This window comes from Bubalus bubalis, chromosome 24 (assembly GCF_019923935.1).
Source record: "Bubalus bubalis isolate 160015118507 breed Murrah chromosome 24, NDDB_SH_1, whole genome shotgun sequence".
Lineage (NCBI taxonomy): Eukaryota > Metazoa > Chordata > Mammalia > Artiodactyla > Bovidae > Bubalus > Bubalus bubalis.
This window is the reverse complement of record NC_059180.1, coordinates 40,743,425-40,768,263: the sequence shown is the minus strand read 5'-3', so window position 1 is coordinate 40,768,263 and position 24,839 is coordinate 40,743,425. Positions and strand designations below refer to the sequence as shown.

The window sequence follows — 24,839 nt, the reverse complement described above, 5'->3', positions numbered from 1 at the left end:
AGATTTTTTACCAGCTGAGCCACAAGGGAAGCCCAACACTTGAGTGAAGAGAAGAGTAAATAAGACTGTTCTCTGCAGAGGGACGTGAACATGCCATGCTATTAGCTCAGAATGAGCCAGGATGTTCACAAAGTAAGGACTCTCCATGCAGCTGCAGAGAAATGAGGCCTGTAAGATGAGGTCAAAAGGTGTGCAGGTGCGTGTAGTAGAGACTGCTGTGCCCACCTGATCCCTTCACCAGCTACACCCTCTCTCTAGATCTGCCCTCAGCCAGAAGTGCCTCCGTAGAAGCATGGGCAGACTTCAGCCAATAACCTGTAAACTCAGGGTACCAAAGCCCAGACACCTTTCTTCAGAGGGTAGCACTCTGAGGTGAAACTGATACTCCAGAGCTCCCACCTGGGTCAGGACGAGGCGGGGCTTCTGCTGAACCTGCCTCTTTAACACTCCTTCCTCCCTTACAGCTGTCTTTCCAGGCTGCTTCTGAGAGCTCTCCCTCAACAAACCACCTGCACAGAAGTCTCTGAACTCTGCTTCCCGGAAACCTGAACTGAGAGAGCAAGGCATGTGAAGAGAGTCATAAACTGAGATGTAAAATGGATATATGACTTCTAAGATTTATCTTTTCATTTTTCAGGTTTAATGTGACTAGAGTCAAATTTCTGTAAATCTAAGAATGAGAAGTGAAGTGTTAGTCGCTCAGTCATGTCTGACTCTTTGCAACCCCATGGACTGGGGCTCACCAGGCTCTTTTGTCCATGGGATTCTCTAGGCAAGAATATTGGGGTAGGTAGCCATTTCCTTCTCCAGGAGATCTTCCTGACCCAGGGATCAAACTCAGGTCTCCTGCATTGCAGGCAGACTCTACCATGTGAGCCACCAGGGAAGAATGAGAATCAAAGTATTAAAAATAAAGTCATCTTTAATGTGATCCTATGTCAAGGTAAATTATTTCATAATCAAAGATAAATACTGTGTGGCAGAATTAAACTCTGAATTTTCAACCTAAAGTACACACAACTTTAGTAAGTGAAAAAAGTGAAAGTGTTAGTCACTGGGTCGTGTCCGACTCTTTACGACCCCATGGACTGTAGCCTGCCAGGCTTCTCTGTCCATGGAATTATCCAGGCAAGAATACTGGAGTGGGTAGCCATTGCCTTCACCAGGGGATCCTCCTGACCCAGGGACAGAACCCACACATTGTAGGCAGATTCTTTACCATCTAAGCCACTAGGGAAGCCCCTACACCACTCCTGGCTAATCTGACATACACAAACCTATTAGTAATAATCATTCTGGCACAAAGGTTGTTGACCTCTGTGCTAGATTTACCTAGGAGTTGCAGGACTGAACTTTTCTTCTCTTTCTAAATCCTTTGTTTGGATCAGAGGATTCTCAATTATCACTATAACAGAGGGGAAAATATGATGCTATTACCAAAAAAGTAACAGGATAAATTTAAAAAACAAGTGTACATAACAATGAACATTACAATATTATTTCTAATTTTGAGTTGCTGTTAATATCCTTCACAATTTTTTTCTTGTTTTGCTGTGAGCAATGGAATCCTAGTGTATGACCAATCAATTTGATCTCAGATGATACTTCTTATACTTTGTGTTTAAATTCTGACATTTGACCTGCATTAATATTATTTTGTTAAAAAATATTACTTTGTTGATTAGTTATACAGAACATTTGATGTGGTTACAACATACCCTGCTATAAAATGAACACTTAAATTGATCTTCACCCAATTCACAGTTGTTCTCAAAAACAATAGTGGTAGTTAGAAAGAGCAGCGCAAAATCTGGGTCCTGATTTGAAACCTACAATTTATCAGCTTTATGACTTAATATTTTTGGGTTTCCATTTCCTATGGGTCTATGTTAGACATTTTGTGCTGCATTTTGTTAATTCCTCACACAACCATCCCTTTATTATCCCTTTTTCCACATGAAGAAATTGAAGTTCACAGAGGTTAAATAATTTTCTTTGGGGAGGGAGGAGGGAGGAGGGTTTAGGATGGGGAACACATGTATACCTGTGGCGGATTCATTTTGATATTTGGCAAAACTAATACAATTATGTAAAGTTTAAAAATAAAATAAAATTAAAAAAAATAATTTTCTTGAGGTGTTATATCAAGAAAGTAGTAGAGTTAGAATTGTTTTGATTCAAAAATCTATAATCTTTTTACTCAGCCACACCAAACTCTTATTTACTTTTATAAGCATCGTCAGATTTACATCCTTACGATCCCTCATCTCACTCGTCCTGACAACAAGCATCAGTGTGGAACGCAGATTACTATTGAATACATCTTCAGGTCTATGTTAGTGTTGTTCTGGCATGCATCCACAGATGCTTCTGCTTGTCCTGGGCCCTGAGATGTCTCTAGAGTTTTCTGCCTTCACAGGCCATATGTCCAATTACCTTATTATTCAGTTAGCAAAATACTATATAACCCTGAAAGTTAATAGTATGACTGGGTGCTGAGTAACCAGTATGGGTAATAGGCTGCTAGATATTGCAGGATTAGACAGGAATAGTTTAATTGTCTGTGTTACTCTTTCTCTTCTTTTTTCTACCATGAAAGAGAGCTGGTATACTGCTTTCTTGTTTATTGTATGAGGCTAGAGCTGTTATCTATTGAGTGACTAAGTTCTACACCAGGCACACTGTCTCATTTAAGATTGATAAGAATCTACTGGGTATTAATTTATAGTTGAGGCTCAACAAGATTATGAAATTTTCTCAAAGCCACTATGTAAATAAGTGTTAGTATTTGGATTTGAATCCAGAGCTACCTGTTTCCAAAGTCTTGTTCTTTTGAATATACTATACTGTACTATCACAGAGATACTGGGGTAGGTAGAGGATATGAAGATTTGCTATTTTAGACTAAAAATTTATTAAAATTCCATCAAAAATTCATGTCATCTTTTATCAAAGTCTACTTAGCAGTTCTATTATATGTTTACAAAATGATATACGATTACAGTCACAAGAGGGACTGATGCAAAGTGAAATAGAAATAAACCAAAGATCATAGAGCTCCTAGTAAAAGTATGTGATTATTCTGTTTGTATGTTTCAACTAAATGCTGAATGCCTTGTTATACTCTTAACACTGGACTTTTTCTGATAAGATTCTTGAGAATAAGAATTGTGTCTTATTGCATTCCGATGCCCTCAGTGTAGTTACCACAAATATATCACGGGACTAATACTGTAAGAGAAACAGTTTAAGAATCAGTGCCAACTTACCACACTCACCGACCCTAAAGCTGTCAGAAAGTGATCTGATGTAATCTTCACTGCCCCAAGATGTTGCATTTACAAAATGGGTTGTTGAATCACGAATGGTGAAACTAAAAGTGTACCTTTCTGATCCAATATCTAAGGGAAAACCAAGGCTTTTATTTTTCAGATGAAAAGTTTTAATTTTAAACAAAGGTGATTATTATGATTCTAAAACACTCAAACACATGGTATAAAAAATTATTTCAGATATAAATTCTACAAGTTATGCTTTAAGAATTGCAAAGCTGCCAAGGTAGATAATTCACCTCACTGTGACCTCTTTGTTCCCTTTCCCTAGTTACCTCTATATTCAGAGGGAAATAACATGTAGGTTTGAACCATCCTGATATTAGCTTACATTCTCCATTTCTCTCTTACTGTTGTTTTAACCTAAGTTAAATCTAAATTATTTCAAAACAAATAAATGTGTGCTAACTAAAAGATACCACTAGGGGTCAGCAAGCACTTTTTTCCAGAATAAATTCCAAAATAAATTTCTTTATTGTTTTTGCTAATTAAAAAAGTAATACAATGAATGGATAAAGAAGATGTGGTACATATATAATCAGTCTGATTTTGGTGTTGACCATCATCGATGGTCAACACCAAAATCAGACTGATTATATATGTAGTGTAGTGTGTTCAAAGTGTTAGTTGTTCAGTCGTGTCCAACTTTTGGGGACCCCATGGACTATAGCCCGCCAGGCTCCTCTGTCCATGGAATTCTCCAGGCAAAAATACTGGAGATACAAAATACAAAAATAATGGAGAAGGGTTGTCATTCCCTTCTCCAGGGGATCTTTCCAACCCTGGGACTGAACCCAGGTCTCCCACATTGCAGGTAAATTCTTTACCATTTGAGCCACCAAAGAATCCCGTCCGTGTGTAGAATCAGCCATAAAAATAATGAATTTTAGTCAGTTCTAGTCACTACAGATGGTGACTGCAGCCATGAAATTAAAAGACGCTTACTCCTTGGAAGGAAAGTTATGACCAACCTAGATAGCATATTCAAAAGCAGAAACATTACTTTGCCAACAAAGGTTCATCTCGTCAAGGCTATGGTTTTTCCTGTGGTCATGTATGGATGTGAGAGTTGGACTGTGAAGAAGGCTGAGCGCCGAAGAATTGATGCTTTTGAACTGTGGTGTTGGAGAAGACTCTTGAGAGTCCCTTGGACTGCAAGGAGATCCAACCAGTCCATTCTGAAGGAGATCAGCCCTGGGATTTCTTTGGAAGGAATGATGCTAAAGCTGAAACTCCAGTACTTTGGCCACCTCATGCGAAGAGTTGACTCATTGGAAAAGACTCCAATGCTGGGAGAGATTGGGGGCAGGAGGAGAAGGGGACGACAGAGGATGAGATGGCTGGATGGCATTGCTGACTCAATGGACGTGAATCTCAGTGAACTCCGGGAGTTGGTGATGGACAGGGAGGCCTGGCGTGCTGCAATTCATGGGGTCGCAAAGAGTCGGACACAACTGAGCAACTGATCTGATCTCTGATCTGAGTGGGTGAACCTAGAGCCTATTAAACAGAGTGAAGTAAGTTTGAAAGAGAAAAACAAATATTGTATATTAACATATATGTATGGAATCTAGAAAAGTGGCATTGCTTATCCCATTTGCAGGGAAGACATAGATGTAGAGAACGGACATGTGGACACAGTGGGGGAAGAGTGTGGGACGAACAGAGAAAGTGGCCTTGACATACATACACTATCATGTGGAAAACAGGTAGCAGGTGAGAAGCTGCTATTTACACAGAGAGCCCAGCCTGGTGCTCTGTGATGACCTAGAGGGGTGAGATTGGGGGAGGGGAAGGAAGCTCAAGAAGGAGGGAATGTATGTATAACTATGGCTGATTCACACTGTTGTACGGGAGAAATAAACATAATATTGTAAAGCAATTTTCCTTCAATTAATAAATTTAAAAAAAATTTTAAAGAAATACAAACAGCATGCTACTGACACAGAAACAGACACACAGATCAGTGAAATAGGACAGAAAGCCTGGAAACAAACCCACACAATTATAGTCAATTAGTCTACAACAAAGGAGGCAAGAATATACAATGGCAAAAATAGTTTCTTCAATAAGTAGTGCTGGGAAAACTGAACAGTTACATGTAGAAGAGTGAAATTAGAACATTCTCTAATACCATATACAAAAATAAACGCAAAATGGATTAAAGACCTAAATGTAAGACCAGATATCATGAAACTCCTAGAGAAAAACATAGGCAGAACATACTTTGACATAAATTATAGCAATACTTTATTGGATCCATTCCTAAAACAAAGGCAGTAAAAGCAAAAATAAACAACTGGAAACTAATTAAACTTAATGCTTTTGCACAGCAAAGGAAAAGATAACCTACTGAATGGGAAAAATTATTTGCAAATGATATGACCAAGAGGGATTAACATCCAACATAAATCTTCAGCTCATACAACTCAACATAAAAAAACCCTAACAACCCAATTTAAAAAATAGGAAGAACTGAATAGGCATTTTTTCCAAAGAGGAAATGCAGATGGCCAACAGGCACATTAAAAGATGCTCAACATCACTAATTATCAGGAAAATATAAATTAAAACCACAATGAGCTATTCCCTCACACCTGTCAGAATGACTATCGTCATAAAGAATACAAATAGGGGCCTTCCTTGGTGGCTCAGTGGTAAAGAATCCACCTGCCAATGCAGGGAACATGGGTTCAATCCCTGGTCCAAGAAGATCCCAGATGTCTCATGGCAACTAAGCCTGGTGCCACAACTACTGAGCCCACCTGCTGCAACCACTGAAGTCCCACTCCCTAGAGCTTGTGCCTGGCAACAAGAGAAGACACAGCGATGAGAAGCCCGAGAACAGCAACTAGAGAAAGCAAAGAGTAGCCCCTGCTCACCACAACTGGAGAAAGCCTGTGCACAGCAATAAAGACCCAGCACAGCCAAAAATGAAATAGATAAAGATATTAAAATTTAAATAAAAAAGAAATCTTCCTTTTAATATGGTATATATGTGTGTAAAGCTCACTCAGTCGTGTCTGACTCTCTGCAACCCTATGGACTGTAACCTGCCAGGTTCCTCTGTCCCTGGAATTCTCCAGGCAAGAATACTGGAGTGGGTAGCCATTCCCTTCTTCAGGGGATCTTTCTGACCCAGGGATTGAACCCAGGTCTACTGCATTGCAGATGGATTCTTTACCACTGAGCCACCAGGGAAGCCCACCTGTCACTATGCTGCTGCTGCTGCTGTTAAGTCGCTTCAGTCGTGTCCGACTCTGTGTGACCCCATAGACGGCAGCCCACCAGGCTCCCCCGTCCCTGGGATTCTCCAGGCAAGAACGCTGGAGTGGGTTGCCATTTCCTTCTCCAATGCATGAAAGCAAAAAGTGAAAGTGAAGTTGTTCAGTCATGTCCGACTCTTAGCGACCCCATGGACTGCAGCCTACCAGGTTCCTCCGTCGATGGGATTTTCCAGGCAAGAGTACTGGAGTGGGGTGCCATCGCCTTCTCTGACCTGTCACTATACCATAAGTCAATTAACATAGCCACAATTACTCAGGTGATTCAAACAAAATAGTCTTCTGTCAAAATTACTGGCTGGCTGACTAGAGCTCTGATTCCCTCAAGCTGTATCAAAGGATTTATACCATACCCTTTAATAAAAAGCACTGACACTTAAGAAGCTAGAAATAGTGTATTGCTACTTTTGGCATTCTATATTGTATCTGCGCATGTAAACTATAAAAGTTTGAAGATCGGCTGATTTTACTCATTTGTTTTGGTCTCTGTTGCGGCACGCGGGGTCTCAGTCTTCCTCACAGCATGTGGGACCCAGGTCCTTGACTAGAGATCAAACACGGGCCCCCTGCTTTGGGAGCTCGAAGTCTTAACCATTGGACAACTGGGAACAGCTGGGGAAGTCCCTGAAGGTCAGTTGATTTTAAAAATCTGATTTTAGTCTTGGATTATGTTTCCATAGTCCTAAAACTGTTGCACAAACAACTAAATAAGGACCACTAAAGCCAGACTTAACTGTATTTCCCACATATGAAAGATGATTTTTTTTCCCCTGAATCATTTAGTTCTTTGAATAAATACACAGATACTGCTGCATACTTCCCTCCCTCAACACTGTCTTGACATCCATGCTGGAAAACCTTCCTCCTACCACTTTCTGTTTTCTATGAGACTTACCTGTGTGCTTGTATCTGATACTGACAGTTTACATGGAGTTCCTACTCTATGTTACACACTCTTACATATACAAGCTCATGTAAGTCTCATCCCAGCTTTGTTTACCCTGATTCTGTGGCTCTACACAGGACAGACTCGGGGGTGAGCCCTGTCAATCAGGCTCCACGTCCATCCTCTCAGATGCTCTGATATCTGAGGATGATGATAGAGACTACAACTTCTTTCTCCAGTCTTTACACTGGGTTTTGCACAATGGAGGAGCTCAGAAAATACACATTGATACACATTAATGAGCTGACCAATTTAACTAGCTATTTTAATACTGTATACACAGCTTTTAAAGTTATGCTTTAGAAATATCAAATAAAACCATTAAAATGATTTTAATGCCCTCACACATGTGGCCTTAAATCAAGTACTTTACCATGCAATAGAGAACATGGCCATTGCTCTTAGGGAGTTAAACAGGCATGAGAAATTTAATCACTTAAATATACTTTGTTGTAGTCATAAGCCACAGTTGATGAAAAGTGAAGCAAAGAGTTAAATAGAACTCAGCTTTTTCTGTCTGGAAAGCCTTTGACATCTGTTTTTCCAATAACTATGCCGATTATTTTCTGAAAAACAAAAGGGTTATAGAAGACGAATATTAAACACAGATGGAGATGGTAAATTTAATTTCATGGACTTGTTATATTTTACTGGTTCTAACAAACATTTTTGACTAGGAACCATTTAAATGTATTTATTCCAGACAAACATCTAAAAGAACTTCATAAATGTTCATTCTACAAGAAATAGTACAAAGTAATAAGACAGTTAACTGCTATTACAAATATAATCATTTAATACTTAGTATGTTTCTACTTTATTTTCAATCACTAGGTGGAGCACAGTAACTGCCCTATGCTATCAATTCTTACTGAATTCATTCAAAGCACATGTATAATGCAATTTAATTTGCCATGCTCTTCAAAGCTTTCTTTTATATACGGTTTTCTAACAATCCACATAGAATTGCTTAGCTTCTTAATGCAAACATGCTGGACAGTAACATATATTAGATTGTAACAAAACTTGCATATCACTGCTAATAAATCTAAGCTCTAAAGTCCTAGATCTTAAACCTTAAAGGTATTAACATGTCTTTAATATTTTTAATGTTCTCTATAGTGACTAATAAAGAAAAATTAAATATTTTTAAATACTTTAAAAAATAAAAATAACTACCTTTTTCTGAAAGGATGAACTTACGTAACATAATTCTAGCAACTGACTTTAACCTTGCAATAATCTGTTCAATTTAAAATACATGCAATCTTTTAAGACTACCACATCCTAGCTGAGCTATTAGCTAGTCTTATTACATTTAGACACACTGTTATTATTTTTTTTAATTCCATATGCTGCAGCTCTCACTGAATTTTGTTAGGAAAACAACTAATGAGAATATTGAGTAAAATTTTCTAACGAAGAGGCAATTAGCAAAGAGTTTACCTTTCAAGACAAACTGTAACAGCGATAATTATTTTTAACATTGCTAAGTCACTTCAGTCGTGTCCAACTCTGTGCGACCCCAAAGACGGGAGCCCACCAGGCTCCCCCGTCCCTGGGATTCTCCAGGCAATAACACTGGAGTGGGTTGCCATTTCCTTCTCCAATGCATGAAAGTGAAAAGTAAAAGTGAAGTCGCTCAGTCATGTCCGACCCTCAGCGACCCCATGGACTGCAGCCTACCAGGTTCCTCCGTCGATGGGATTTTCCAGGCAAGAGTACTAGAGTGGGGTGCCATTGCCTTCTCCGATTTTTTTTTAACGTTAATAAAGTTTAAATTGCAAACTATTAAAGTTATATGTGCTGCTGCTGCTGCTAAGTCGCTTCAGTCGTGTCCGACTCTGTGCGACCCCATAGATGGCAGCCCACCAGGCTCTCCTGTTCATGGGATGTTCTAGGCAAGAGTACTGGAGTGGGCTGCCAGTGCCTTCTCATGCATGAAAGTGAAAAATGAAAGTGAAGTCGCTCAGTCGTGTCTGACTCTTAGCGACCCCATGGACTGCAGCCTACCAGTCTCCTCCGTCCATGGGATTTTCCAGGCAAGAGTACTGAAGTGGGTTGCCAGTGCCTTCTATGAGAGTTATATGTAATTTATCTCATTTTAAGAAATCTGATTTGCACATTCCAAATGTAAACAGCAGAGTGCTGGGGGTAGGAAAGATAAGGGAGTATGATAAGTGCTTTATAGTAAGCTCTTCACTTTATGATATGATTCCACCTAGATTTCTTTCAAATAAATAACAATCTTGGCAAATTTGAAATGACTGGTGCCCCCACAACCTTTCTCACCAAAATAAATTTTCACACAATAATTTCAGAAACACATCATTTGTGTACCTTTGTCACAAAAGCAACATAATAACAAGTATTTCAGCATATAACATGGACAATTTGATTGGACAATAGATGCTGCTTAACAAAAATGCTTTAATTTTGCAATGCTAAATTTTTTTTAATTTAATTTAATGTAATTTAATTTTTTAACTTTACAATATTGTATTGGTTTTGCCATATATCAAAATGAATCCACCACAGGTATACATGTGTTCCCCATCCTGAACCCTCCTCCCTCCTCCCTCCCCATACCATTCCTCTGGGTCATCCCAGTGCACCAGCCCCAAGCATCCAGTATCGTGCATCGAACCTGGACTGGCAACTAGTTTCATATATGATATTATACATGTTTCAATGCTATTCTCCCAAATCATCCCACCCTCTCCCTCTCCCACAGAGTCCAAAAGACTGTTCTATACATCAGTATCTCTTTTGCTGTCTCGTATACAGGGTTAATAGTTACCGTCTTTCTGAGGAAACCAGAATAGAAAGAGACACGTGTACCCCAATGTTCATCACAGCACTGTTTATAATAGTCAGGACATGGAAGCAACCTAGATGTCCATCAGCAGATGAATGGATAAGAAAGCTATGGTACATATACACAATGGAGTATTACTCAGCCATTAAAAAGAATACATTTGAAGCAGTTCTAATGAGGTGGATGAAACTGGAGCCTATTATACAGACTGAAGTAAGCCAGAAAGAAAAACACCAATACAGTATACTAACACATATATATGGAATTTAGAAAGATGGTAACAATAACCTTGCAATGTTAAATTTGAGTGCATATTAAATATTTAATTTGTTGTCGTTTAGTCATGAAGTCGTATCCAACTTTTTGCTATATTTAATTAAAATAATACAAATAAACTTCCAATAATTTTTAACAATTACTAGTCATATCCGCAGTGGCCACAGGACTGGAAAAGGTCTATTTTTGTTCCAATCCCAAAGAAAGGCAATGCCAAAGAATGCTCAAACTACCGCACAATTGTACTCATCTCACACGCTAGTAAAGTAATGCTCAAAATCCTCCAAGCCAGGCTTCAGCAATACATGAACCATGAAATTCCAGATGTTCAAGCTGGTTTTAGAAAAAGCAGAGGAACCAGAGATGAAATTGCCAACATCTGCAGGATCATGGACAAAGCAAGAGAGTTCCAGAAAAACATCTATTTCTGCTTTATTGACTATGCCAAAGCCTTTGACTGTGTGGATCACAATAAACTGTGGAAAATTCTGGAAGTGATGGGAATACCAGACCACCTGACCTGTCTCTTGAGAAATCTATATGCAGGTCAGGAAGCAACAGTTAGAACTGGACATGGAACAACAGACTGGTTCCAAATAGGAAAAGGAGTACATCAAGGCTGTATATTGTCACCCTGCTTATTTAACTTATATGCAGAGTACATCATGAGAAACGCTGGGCTGGAAGAAGCACAAGCTGGAATCAAGATTGCCGGGACAAATATCAATAACCTCAGATATGCAGATGACACCACCCTTATGGCAGAGAGTGAAGAGGAACTAAAAAGCCTCTTGATGAAAGTGAAAGAGGAGAGTAAAAAAGTTGGCTTAAAACTCAGCATTCAGAAAACTAAGATCATGGCATCTGGTCCCATCACTTCATGGCAAATAGATAGCAAGACAGTGGAAATAGTGTCAGACTTTATTTTTGGGGGCTCCAAAATCACTGCAGATGGTGATTGCAGCCATGAAATTAAAAGACGCTTACTCCTTGGAAGGAAAGTGATGACCAACCTGGATAGCATATTCAAAAACAGAGACATTACTTTGCCAACAAAGGTCCGTCTAGTCAAGGCTATGGTTTTTCCAGTGGTCATGTATGGATGTGAGAGTTGGACTGTGAAGAAAGCTGAACACTGAAGAATTGATGCTTTTGAACTGTGGTGTTGGAGAAGACTCTTGAGAGTCCCCTGGACTGCAAGGAGATCCAACCAGTCCATGCTAAAGGAGATCAGTCCTGGGTGTTCATTGGAAGGACTGATGCTAAAGCTGAAACTCCAATACTTTGGCCACCTCATTGGTTGACTCATTGGAAAAGACTCTGATGCTGAGAGGGATTGGGGGCAGGAGGAGAAGGGGATGACAGAGGATGAGATGGCTGGATGGGATCACCGACTCGATGGACATGAGTTTGAGTGAACTCTGGGAGTTGGTGATGGACAGGGAGGCCTGGCGTGCTGCGATTCATGGGGTCGCAAAGAGTCGGACACGATTGAGGGACTGAACTGAACTGAACTAAGTCATATCTATAATCTCCTAATGTGCAGACAAAAAAAAAGACGAATTTTCATTCAGCTGACATAAATACAAAGAGGTTTAGGAGTGTTTAATATCTAACAATCACCAGTGCAATGAGTATCTGTATACTTGTCAATTATACAAGCATGTGTTGAAATGAATCAGTAATGTTGACATAATGTAATATCACCACCTAAAGCTTCAACAGAGAACAAATGAACTACTGCACTGCTGAAACTTACCAGATTAGCCATATTTGGATGCAGATTTGAAAGTGCAGTAAAGTTCTTTGATGCAATAGAGTTGGCCATTCTTTTATCTGCATTTTAGAAAATATAATTTAGATGCATAAGTTAAACAACTGAAATAAAGCTTGAAAAATTCCAAGACTGAAAAAAGAATTTATTTAGGAAAGTATGGGATATTCTACTCATTCTTTGGGAAAACTTTATTTATTTGGCTGCACTATTTCTTAGTTGCAGCTTATTAAGTCCTCCGATCTTCAATGCGGCATGAGGAATCTTCAGTCTATAGTTGTGGAAGATGGGATTTGTAGTTGCAGCATGCAAACTCTTAGCTGTGGCATGTGGGATCTAGTTCCCTGACCAGGGATCAAATCCATGCCCCTGCATTGGGAGCTCAGAATCTTAGCCACTGGACCACCAAGGAAGTTCCAGGAAATTTTTATATTACAACAGCGAAATGTAAGTTAGATTCAACCTGTAAAAAGTATATTTTTTAAAAGGTCTTTTAAAGTTATGAATGATATAGTTAGGTTTCAATTTTTAACTTTCACTTTGCAAAAAAAAATTAGTCAATGTTTGAACAAATTTAGAATTTCAGATGAGGGATGGGACATTGCAGATTTAAATATTTATTACCATAAAGCCTACTTTTAAAAAAACATAGCAAAACTACACTGTAACCACCTCTCATGCTTTTAGTTACATTGTGTATGGGTTTAGGCAGTACTTCACCCTCCCCTCTATGGTAAGTAAGCTCCATCAGGGCAGAAGCAGCATCTTACACACAATTTGTGAGTGCATTTCAATGCTATCTTGCACATAAAAAGCACTCAATAAACATGAGATAAATGAAACAGAGACTTGTCCCTCAACTTAGTCACTAGAAAAGGTTTTAGTGTAGTAACAGCTGTCAGCTACACCAAACTAGCAGATTTACTTGATTTCACTTCATTTTATGTGGCCTCTTTAACAGTGAATGCCCTCATCTCCAGGCTGTACTTTCAGGACACATTGCATAGCATAAGTTTCAAGAAGACTGCACAATTACTCAAATATGATTTTGAATTCCAGCGCCACTAGTTTGTGGTCAAATGTTTTGAATTACTGAGCTTTAATCTCATCCACAAAATATGGATAATCTATCCTACAAGGTTGTTGTGAGAATTCAAAATAGTGTATAAAAACAGCCAAGATGTCCACAGGCTCTTGACAGATGAGAACACTGCTTTTCATTCTTATCCAATGTAGCAGTTTCTGCATTCAAGCCAGAATAAACAATTTAGCAGTGTTAAGGTCCTACTTATTCTTCAGCCGAGTCTGATCTGGTTGAAATTGATCACTATGCAATTTCAGTCTCTGAAATACTTGCCAGCCTGACAGATTCATTCATTCATCCATCCACTCAGCCAACATTTATTGAGAGCCTGTCAAATGCTAGACACTTGAGGTTAGAGAAGACAAACTATTCAGTAGCCAGATTTTGTTTTAAAATACTATCCATCTACATACTGAGTTCTCCAAAATTTTAGCCCTTAACATCTCTTGGTGGTTATTTACTTAGAGGAATATCACATGAACTCTTTGAAGTTCCTTCACTTCTTACTGTTAATCAAAATATATGGTGATATACTTTAGTGTCTGTCTACAAAAAGAAAATGACAACTTACTTCTCTAGGTTTTTGAGAAATACAAAATTAACGTGAAATAAAGTGATATACTTTAGTGTCTGTCTACAAAAAGAAAATGACAACTTACTTCTCTAGGTTTTTGAGAAATACAAAATTAACGTGAAATAAAGAGGCCAGTATGGTGATACAGAGATTACACCATTCATCAGCAACTGCTGTCCCTTCTATTTTCCAAATATATTTTAAAAGTCTCTGTTTCTCCATCTCCAGTGCCATCTCCTCAGCCCAAGGGTCAGTCACTCCTCATCTAGAGTACTGCTATTTACTAGTCTTATACATAGTTTATTCATTCAACACATGTGAGTTGAGTGTCTGACATGTATCAGGTACTGAGTCAGGACAGGAGGGGTGGCTCAGAGAGAAGCAAAAAAAAAAAAAACAAAAAAAAGAGTGCATGGTGTGGAGCTAGACGTGTATAGCCCGAAGACCACAGACACAGCTCCTTGACAAGGGAAAGGGAAAGGTGGTGGAGGAACTAGTCCAGTTAAGGTGACCTGGTGGCAGGCACAGGTAATAGTTGTGGAGTGACTATTATGAGGTTGGCCCTATACTACAGACACTAGATACACATCATCTCCCCCTCCCCCACCACCCCCACCCCCCCACAGCTGATTACCACTCTCCAGATAACTCAGCAGCTCTCCTCTCTACAAATGGGACCTGGGACCTTGGCACGCAGTTCCGTCTTCCTTGAGCATCCGCTCCAATCCCACCCTCAGATCCTCCCAAGACAAGAGCTTTAACATTTTGGGGGTCTCAAAGAGAAGATCTTATCACCCTCCTTCAAGTATCCCCAGCCTCTATTCCTTCTCTCAGCATTCTTAATTCCCTCATTACAGGGTGGGGTTCAGGATGACAGGGCTGTGCCTTGCCTTGCCCTTACTGTGTCCTACAGTGCCTAGTTAGGCTAGCACCTCAGGCTAGCTATTTGTTGACTAAATTAATGAGCAAGTCCTAAAAGAAACCTGATTTGTAATTTGAGAATAATATTGCTACAATTAACTTTCTGGATAAACAGAATTTTAGTTAATAACTAATTTTACATTTATATCCAGCATTTAAATTACAGAAACAAGTACAAATTGTAACCTACTATTCTAGATCAACAGAGCTTCCAAAGAGCTGGCATTGATGGTTCTATATAATCTTCTAGTTTATTCTACAGACCTGTGCTGGGGCTGCTACAGAGAAATCCTCTTATGCGGTTATTTCTGTACGTGAAAATCCCCCCGAACTTCCATCACAAACCAAAGACTTTTTTTTTTTTTTAAACAAACTTTGACAAAGTTGGCCACCTTGCCTAGAGGGGAACAGCTATTCAATTATTTTTATAAATCCAATTCAAAAGGGTAGTTTTTACTCCTTCAGTGGGAACTCAGCAAGTTTTGTATATTCTGGGTTGGCCATAAGAAAACGGGGAACCGCCCATCTCTGGAGAACTCACCAGCATGGAGACAAAAAAAGCACTTGCTAGTAAACTTTCAAGGTAGTCTTAATTTTTTTTTTTTTTAACCAAACACTGCTTTGAAAAAAAGAACGAAAGAGAGGGAGGAAGGGACGTCAGAGATTAAAAACCGTCCCTTTTAAACCCTCCACGCTTTAAAATGTACCTGAAGATTCCAAATCTAGGACATTCTAGAACAGGGAGCACTGTGGAGAGGGCGCCTGAGGTGGCGGGGAGCTGGGCGTGAGTCGTGGGTGGGGGCCTCCAGGGCCGGTGCCCGTGCGCACGTGTCCGCACACACCTGTCAACCCCACAGAACCGCCGCGCGTCAGCCAGGCTGGGGGTGGGGGGAGCGGGCGGGTGACGCACTGAGGTGCCTCAGAACGCGCTTATCCCCCCCGCATCGATTACACCCGCGCGTCTACATTCGCCGCACCACGCGGACGAGCACACTCCACCCGTGTCCGTGTGTTCCTACGTGACTGTGACTCCGCGGGTGTGGACTGGAAGCCGGCGTCAGCTGCCCACTTCGCACCCCGGGGCGTCCCCCGAACCGCAACCCGCCGGCTTCCACCTCTCGAGGGCACCGGGGTGACCGCCACTCGCGGAGCCCGCGGGCAGCCAGGAAGGGAGACCGTTCCCACCGCGGACGGCGCGGCCCAGAGGCCTGCCCTCAGGAACAGACGACGGCCCGCCGCCCGCCGCCACCCGGCTTCACCTCAGCGTTCGCGCCAGCTGCTCCTGGGAGCGCTCGCCTAGACGCTCTCGCTCTTGGACAGCAGCCAGCCGCACGCAGGCCACGCCCAGACGCCTCCCTCGCTCGGTCGGAATTCGGCTTCTTCTCCACAGCGCGTTCTGCCCACAGCCCCGGCGCTCGACGGTCGCCGCGGGAGGACACCCTTGGACCGTTAGCCCAGGCCCCGCCCCCGCCGATCTCAGACTCCGCCCACTCCTGGGCTCTGCCCAGCCCCCGAGTTCTGATCCCGCCTCCAGATCCGACTCCACTCATGCCCCTCCCACCGATCTCAGACTCCACCCACGCTCTGACTCTGCCCCGCCCTCAGCTTCGACTCCGCCCCGCCCCCCTCAGCAAACTCCGGTTCCGCTCACTCCCTGACTGCCCAACACAAGCTCTGCTGACTCCGCCCACTCCTGGCCCCGCCCCGCACCTCGCCCTGACTCCGCCCTCAGCCCCGCCTTGCGGCTCCCTACGCCTTGAGGGTCGCAGCCCCTCTGCACTCTGGGTAGTGAGGAGTGAGAGACTCGGGGAGACTGGCCGCGGGTGGTTCCCGTTTCTTTGCTTTCCCGGGCGCCCGACCCTGTCCTCCAGTCTCCCGAGCGGGAGTCCGGGCTGCTAAAAACCAGGTGTCCAGGAAGATGCTTGGGATCTTTTCTGCTGAAACAGCAGAAATACAGGAGACGTTGCTATAGAAAGTGCAGCAGCTGAACGCACAGTTACAAACATGTGCTAGGTGTAGCCGGGGAAATCTGGAAAAGCCTGCGTGTGTCTACTCAGCAGCCTAGTTGTGAGCTAGCAGGATGTTCTGACTGGGGAGAGATGTATCGAGTGTAGCAGGGATCTGTTAGTTCTTACGCGGCATGTGACTCTGGATCTCAGTGAAAGAAGAGAGCACGGAAGAAAGAAGGGTGCATGGTTGCTGATAAAGCTTCTAGAGGAGCGGGTGTTGGGTGCAGACTTGTCACCTGCTGGGGGAGTGTGAAGAAAGGCCAGGCTGCTAGATCGATAAGGCTAAACCCTGATGATGCTATTTGTATCATTTCAGATGCATACATATAGATATACACTATATGTATAATTTGATGTGCTAAATATTGGGCTTTGGTGAACGTGACAAAACATTCTCTGGGCTTTTTAGTTAGTACCATTTGGAAATCTTTTTAGTTTAATGGCATAAATTTTTGTTGAAAGAGGAAGACTCCCTAGAGAAGGAAATAGCTACCCACTCCAGTATCCTGGAGAATTCCATGGACAGAGAAGCCTGGAGGGCGACAGTCCGTGGGATCAAAGAGTCCGACGTGACTGAGTGACTTACACATACAAGAGTACTAAATCAGGGGCAAATAAGTTAAGATCCAAAAACTAAATTCTTAAAATTTGTCACCAATTACTGTCCACTTGTAGCATTACTTAAATTATTGAAATTCTTTCTTTAAAAGGAAAAACAATTTTGGTACTTATTACACAGCCATGTACTGTAAAAGAAAAGTGCAACATCAGGGACAAGTCTTATGTTGTTATCAAAACATAGTTTTATGTTGCATCTTTTTTTTTTTTTTTGCTGTGTTTCTCTGTTTCCAGGATTTTAGTTCCCCCACCAGAAACTGAACCCCAGCCCCAACAATGAGAGCACCAAGTCCTAAACACTGGACCTCCAGGCAATTCCCTCTTTTGTTATTTTTTAATTTCCCAAACAATGGTAGAAAGAAAAATAAAGTACCTGCATTCCCACTGCTTAAATAAAGTTAAAAATTTTTTTTCTTATTCCTTTCCACTCTTTGTCTTTACAAGCACATACCTTGATCTTTCCAAAAGAATGACCTGGCATTCTTAGTCTATTCTAAAGGGGGGAAAAAGAGTTTTAAAAATAATTTGTATGCATTTTTCATTTGAGCCTCACTGGGGGAGTAAAATTTTAAATTTTCATTTGCATTTTTTCATATTTTAGCAGATTAATTTTAGCTGAAAGTTACCTAAGATTAAGCAAGTATAGTCAACTTCACCAGGACATAATAGGCTTTTCATAAGACGTGCTGCTTTGAAACACAAGCCTGAAAGAGTGGAATTGTTTGATGTTAATAATGAAATTGGGACACCCCCCACCTTGTTACATAAAGAATTCATCTCTTCCGTTTTTATAGCAATTCCATTCTTAACAATAGAATTGACTTGTCAATACACTTTGGATGGATATGAACAGAAGCAAAGACAGGAAACGCCTAGCCTCACAACTTGATGTAGAAGTCGAGGGTGAGTGAACAAAGGTCAGCATTGAAATTGCTTGCGTGTCTGGCTAAAGAAAATGGTGTGAGGCCACACCCATCACCTCCCTGGAGCATGCCAGCTGTCAGGCCATTGAGGAGCACGTCACAAAGGGGTGACAGGCAAAGCCTGTAGCAATCAACTTCACACGTACTAATTGCTGGGGGGGGTGGGGAATGACAATTATTTTAATGAATTACAAAACCACCTTTTATTTATTCAACAAAATAACTTTTGTAAAGTTGGTCCAGTGATTACACATCCTTCCCAGGAGCTGAAATACTGACAACTCAATTACTAGTCTGGCTCTCCATTCCTCCATCTAAAATGAGACCAGCCAATAAGGGGAAAGAATCTGAAAAAAATATATGGGGTGGTGGCTTCCTTGGTGGCTCAGTCTGGTGGCTCACCTGCAATTTAGGAGACCCGGGTTTGATCCCTGCATCAAGAAGATCTCCTGAAGAAGAAAATGGTAACCCACTCTAGTATTCTTGCCTGGGAAATCCCATGGACAGAGGAGCCTGGTGGGTTACAGTCCAGAGGGTCACAAAGATTGGACACGACTTAGCAACTAAACAAGAAATATGCACTAGGAAACCAAACATGGCAAGGCAAATAGAAAAAACAAGGCAAATACCAGGGCAACTTTGCTTCCAGCCTCTAGCCCTTGGTGGTCTAGCAGCTAGGATTTCTAATTTTCATCCAGGCTGAAGTGAAGTTGCTCAGTCGTGTCCGACTCTTTGCAACCCCAGGGACTGTAGCCTACCAGGCTTCTCCATCCATGGGATTTTCCAGGCAAGAGTACTGGAGTGGGTTGCCATTTCCTTCTCCAGATGATCTTCCCCACCCAGGAATCAAACCCATCTCCTGCATTGTAGGCAGACGCTTTACCCTCTGAGCCACCAGGAAACCAAAACACTTGTTTTTTCTTGCATGGAACTGAGCCATGATATCCCCAAGGTGTGCCTGTCATTGGTGTCTGGTCCATGCTATGCATCCTTTCTGCACTCTGCACGCCTGCCCTGTGCTGTACCAAAGAGAACGTGTTGAGGGAAGAAGAGTGAAAGAAGAAGCTTTTCAGCACTCGGAGCACAGGTGTCCCTTTGGGGAGGAGAATACAGTTGCCCCCCAGCCTGCCCCACCAGAGGGTTACTCCTGGGACAACACAGGGAAGGGCCCCTCTCTCTGGAGGGCTATCATGGGCCAGGTTCATCACAGTTTATGTTAGGCATAAACTGAAAGTGGGACACGAGTAGACAACAACAGAGTTCAAATTACTCCAAGCTAAGAGTACGAGTGTTTGGGAAAAGCCAACTTCCACATGCAGCTCTACGCTTTCCTTCCTCTGGGTCCAAATCCTGGGCTCTGTTCTGTGTTTGCTTTATGAATTTGCTCAGCACTCAATATCCTGTCTGTGTTGTTCACATGTTGGCCAAATACTAAAAGATGAAAGAGAAAAACTCAACAACAAGCCATTTTTATTTTTAATTGTAAAAGGACCATGGATATTTCTCAGTGTGCTTAATTCCAACACACATCGGCCAGAGTTCTCTCAACCTTAGCTGTTTTATCACACAGTTGTCTAAATGAGAAAATAAATGAATTCTAGAAACTAAAAGTCAAGCTATCTGGTCAAAATTTCACTTTTGCCATTAATTAGCTGTGTCAGTCAAGACTCACTGAGCTTCATTTTCCTTATCTGTCAAATAAAAGGTTTGGGCAGACCCAAGGGACAGATGAACCTGTGAGGGAAAGGCTCTCTATTTATCTGTGTGTGTGTTGGTCTCTTCTGGATGGACAATTTTGGAAAGCTTGTTCATGTCAGATTTCTCCCATGGCTAATGTGACAACTGGGCTTCCCAGGTGGTGCTAGTGGTAAAGAACCCACTTGCCAATGCAGGAGACATAAGAGACGCGGGTTCCATCCCTGGGTTGGGAATATCCCCTGGAGGAGGGCACGGCAACCCACTCCAGTATTCTTGCCTGGAGAATCCAACGGACAGAGGAGCTTGGTGGGCTACAGTCCATAGGGTTGCAGAGTTGGACATGACTGAAGTGACTTAGCACACAAGATAGCAACTGGCCAAGAGCTGGTGTTTGCTGAGTGAATCGTTCGATAATCATGAATAACATCAACTTCTAAAAGGTGACATTGCTGAAAGGGGGGACATTTTGCTCACTTGGGGTGCAAAGAGGCTGCCACATGTATTGAGAGGAGATAAACAGATTTGTATCTTAGGGCTTTTTCAAGTTCTTTCTAGTCCTAACTTAGCTGACTGTAGTGGTCTTAGAAGAGTTATTGAAGTGCATGTAAAATGTAAATAAACATGACTCCTCACCCTTTTTTATTTTAAACTCCTAAGGGACATAGTGTACTCCTCCTTATGAAGTAACAGCTGGGAGAGACTTCCTTGGTGGTCCAGTGGCTAAGACTCTGGGTTCCCAATGAAGGGGACCTGGGTTCAATCCCCGATTAGGGATCTAGATCCCATATGCCACAGTGAAAATCCTGCATACTGAAACTAACATCCTGTGCAGCCAAATGAATAATTACTTTTAAAAAAAGGAAATAACAAATGGGAAATTATGGATGGCTGCATTCCATTGATAACCATCACTAAAACAGGTTGCAAAATACTTTAACTGATATTCCTGGCTGATAGTATTTTGGGACCAGGTAGGCTATGAAAACGAGTTGAAATGGCTCCACCATTCTCCTTTCAACTCAATTTTCCCTAAATTAACCAGATTCTAGTACACAAAAGGGGCTTCCTTTTGGAAGATGGCTCACACTGTAAAGAATCTGCCTGCAATGCGAGAGACCCAGGTTCGATCTCTGGGTCAGGAAAATCCTCTGGAAAAGGAATTGCTACCCACTCCGGTATTCTTGTCTGGAGAATCCCACAGACAGAGGAGCCTGGCAGGCTACGATTCATGGGGTGGCAAAGATTCGGACAACTGAGCAACTAAACAGAAGCCATACAACAATCCTCCTGTATCGCAGGTGGATTCTTTACCAGCTGAGCTACCAGGGAAACCCATAATGACCCCAAATGCAAACAATTCAAATGTCCCTAAACTAATGAATGGATATACTTAGAAATAGTTAAAATGGTCTATCCATACAATGGAATATTATTTGGCCATAAAAAGGGATTAAGTACTGGGACTTCCCTGGTGGTCCAGTGGTTAAGCTCTGCACTCGCAGTACAGGGGGCACAGGTTTGATCCCTGGTTGAGAAACTAAGATCCTGCATGCTTCACAGTGTGGCCTAAATAATTAATTAATAACTTTAATTAAAAATAATTTATGTCTTGATTACCTATTGAAAAATAGTTTTGTTTGTTTTTTTTTTTTTTTCAAAAAGAAATGAAATCACTCATACCTGTTACACCAAGAGGGCCTTTTTGAAACCATTATACTAAGTGAAAGAAGCCAGTCACAAAGAGACACAGGTTGTCTGACTGTGTTATATGTGCTATGTGCTAAGTCGTTTCAGTCGTCTCCGACTCTTTGTGACCCTATAAACTGTAGCCTGCTGGGCTCCTTTATCCATGGAATTCTCCAGGAAAGAATACTGGAGTGGGTTGTCATGCCCTCCTGATCTTCCTGATCCAGGGATCAAAACTGCGTCTCTTGTGTCTCCTATGTTGGTAAACCGGCTCTTTACCAAACTAGCATCACCTGGGAAGCCTGCACTTACATGAGTCATCTTGTACTTATATGCTGCTGCTGCTAAGTCGCTTCAGTCGTGTCCGACTCTGTGCGACCCCATAAACGGCAGCCCACCAGGCTCTGCCATCCCTGGGATTCTCCAGGCAAAAACACTGGAGTGGGTTGCCATTTCCTTCTCCAATGCATGAAGTGAAAAGTGAAAGGGAAGTCGCTCAGTCGTGTCCGACTCTTAGCGACCCCATGGACTGCAGCCTACCAGGCTCCTCCGTCCGTGAGACTTCCCAGGCAAGAGTACTGGAGCACTTATATAAGATGACCATAATAGACAAACCCTTAGAGACAGAAAGTAGATTAATGTTTGCCTAGGGTTGGGTGGGGGATGAATGGGCATGGGCTTTCTTTAAGGGGTGATGAAAATGTTCTGGAACCAGATAATTGCACAACTCTGAATATACAAAAAACCATTCAATTGCATACTTTAAGAGGGTGAATTGTATGATATATGAATTCTATCTCAGAAAGCCATTATGTTTTTTTAAATGAGCCTCAGATTTCCTCAGTGTTCTTGTGGAAACTATGAGCCAGGGAACTGTGACCTTCTGGGATTAGAAAACCCAATGCTTCAAATCTGCTGAGAACATACAGAAATTTTGACACCATCCTGAAAGTTCTGGTTTATGGACGAGGAGGAGAAAAATGGTACCCCTGTATAACACATTTTATTATCTGAGTTTAAATTTGAGTTTCCCCAACATGAATTACATTTCTCTTTTTTTTGAATTACGTTTAAAGACACACCAAAGGTTTCTTTGCTATCTATTATTTAATTCTTGCCATAGTTACGAGGCCATGAATAGAAGACACAAAGTTTTGTCTTTCAATTTGTTGATTGAAAGCAATCAGCTTATTAAAAAAAAATAAAGATTAAAAAAATCATTGGTTACACTTGAAACTAACACTGTAAATCAACTATAGTCCAATATAAAGTGTGTGTGTCTGACTCTTTGCGGACCCCACGGACTGTTGCCCTCCAGGCTTCTCTGTCCATGGACCTTTTCCAGACAAGAACACTGGAGTAGGTTGCCATTTCCTTCTTCAGGGGATCTGCCCAAACACCAGGATCTCTTGCATCTCCTGCAGTGGCAAGTGGATTCTTGACCTCTGAGCCACCTGGGAAGCCCATAATCCAATATAAAATTAAAATGTAGAAGAGAGCCTGAGAATTGGCACAACATTTTATGTTTTGCCCCTAAATTAAATGTTATTTTGATATTTATATGTTGAGTGGTATGGGGGAAAAGTTATCTGTATATGGTCTCATGTATTGTTGCGAAAAAAATCACTGATGCTTTTTCTTCATGTCTTAGTGTTGGGCACACTGACATCAGCTTCCAAGGGCTATCTAATAGAATTCCAGGACTTTTTGCTTTTCTTCTTAGCATTCTTGAAATAAAAACTGACTATATTTTATTATTTAATGATAGCATATGATGTCAGACAATATTTGTATAGATTTTACCACTCAGCTTTAGAACAGATGGTGGTAAGAAGGAGTTCATTCTCTCCCTGTCTTCACAGCTAAGAATAAAATAGGTCGATACAGTCACTTCTACATCATAAAAATTTTTTCCTCTTGATCAGTCCTTTTCTGACCCCAAGGTCACAGCTATTGCAAAATTTTATTGTGGCTTGACAAATTCTCCATGTCAACTCCATATTACAGGATCTTTCATTTCTTCAATTAAACAAGTGGAAATGGATACCACCTGTGCTCTCATATTTATGATGTCAATAAAGCCCACCATAATTACACTGTGCTGTTGAAAAATCGCATGCCAGCAAACTGACAGGCATTTGGGGGTCACCATTTCACACAATACCCACCACTGATCAAGTTATTTCAAAGGCTTCAAGCCACGGATTAATAGGAAAAAAGACTTTGCCTGTCAAATGCTTTCATTTATATTTTGCCAACCACTCCACTAAGCAAAACATATTTATTATATCAGTCTCTTTACAATTTCAAGGGGGGAACACTTGAAAACATGTTGAAAAAATGATGCTCTTTGAACTATAATTAGAAAGGAAAAATGCTAAAGTTGACAACAGTGATTCCACATAGATTCACTTTTAAATAATTATTCCCTGAGAGGAGATGTTGATACAGGGTCCATCTTGAATTTATAAGTTTTAATACAAATTTTAATTTTTTATCCCACTGGGCAAGACAGTAGAATGTGATCAGGAGTAAGAAATTAGGAATGACGGATTCAAATTCTACTTCTAAGACACACCATCTTAGATCATTAACATCTGAAAACCCTTTACCTACTTATGCGAATGCTTCCAGAGTTCTGGTGTGAATATATTAATAGGTTTCCTATCACAGTGTTTGGGCTTCCCTGATGGCTCAGACGGTAAAGCATCTACCTGAAATGCTGGAGACCCAAATTTGATCCCTGGGTTGGGAAGATCCCTGGAAAACGGAATGGCTATCCACTCCACTATTCTTCCCTGGAGGATTCCGTGGACAGAGAAGCCTGGCAGGCTACAGCCCCGGCAGACCACAGAGCTGGACATGACTCAGTGACTAACAGTTATGGTGTTTAAAA

General features: G+C 41.4%; 1 protein-coding gene across 2 annotated transcripts in view; it reads right to left on the bottom strand.

The window, feature by feature from the left end:
• MEIOB (meiosis specific with OB-fold) overlaps positions 1-16,654 on the bottom strand; it is a 43,889-nt gene extending 27,235 nt beyond the window's left edge. For both annotated transcript variants that reach the window (XM_044936378.2, XM_044936379.2), the window contains exons 1-2: positions 16,269-16,654; positions 12,416-12,492 (exon numbers count right to left, since the gene is read on the bottom strand). In XM_044936378.2, the coding sequence (XP_044792313.1) occupies positions 12,416-12,484 (69 nt within the window). In that variant the 5' untranslated portion in view covers positions 12,485-12,492; positions 16,269-16,654. The remainder of the gene's footprint in view (positions 1-12,415; positions 12,493-16,268) is intronic.
• Between the last annotated feature and the right edge of the window lie 8,185 nt (positions 16,655-24,839).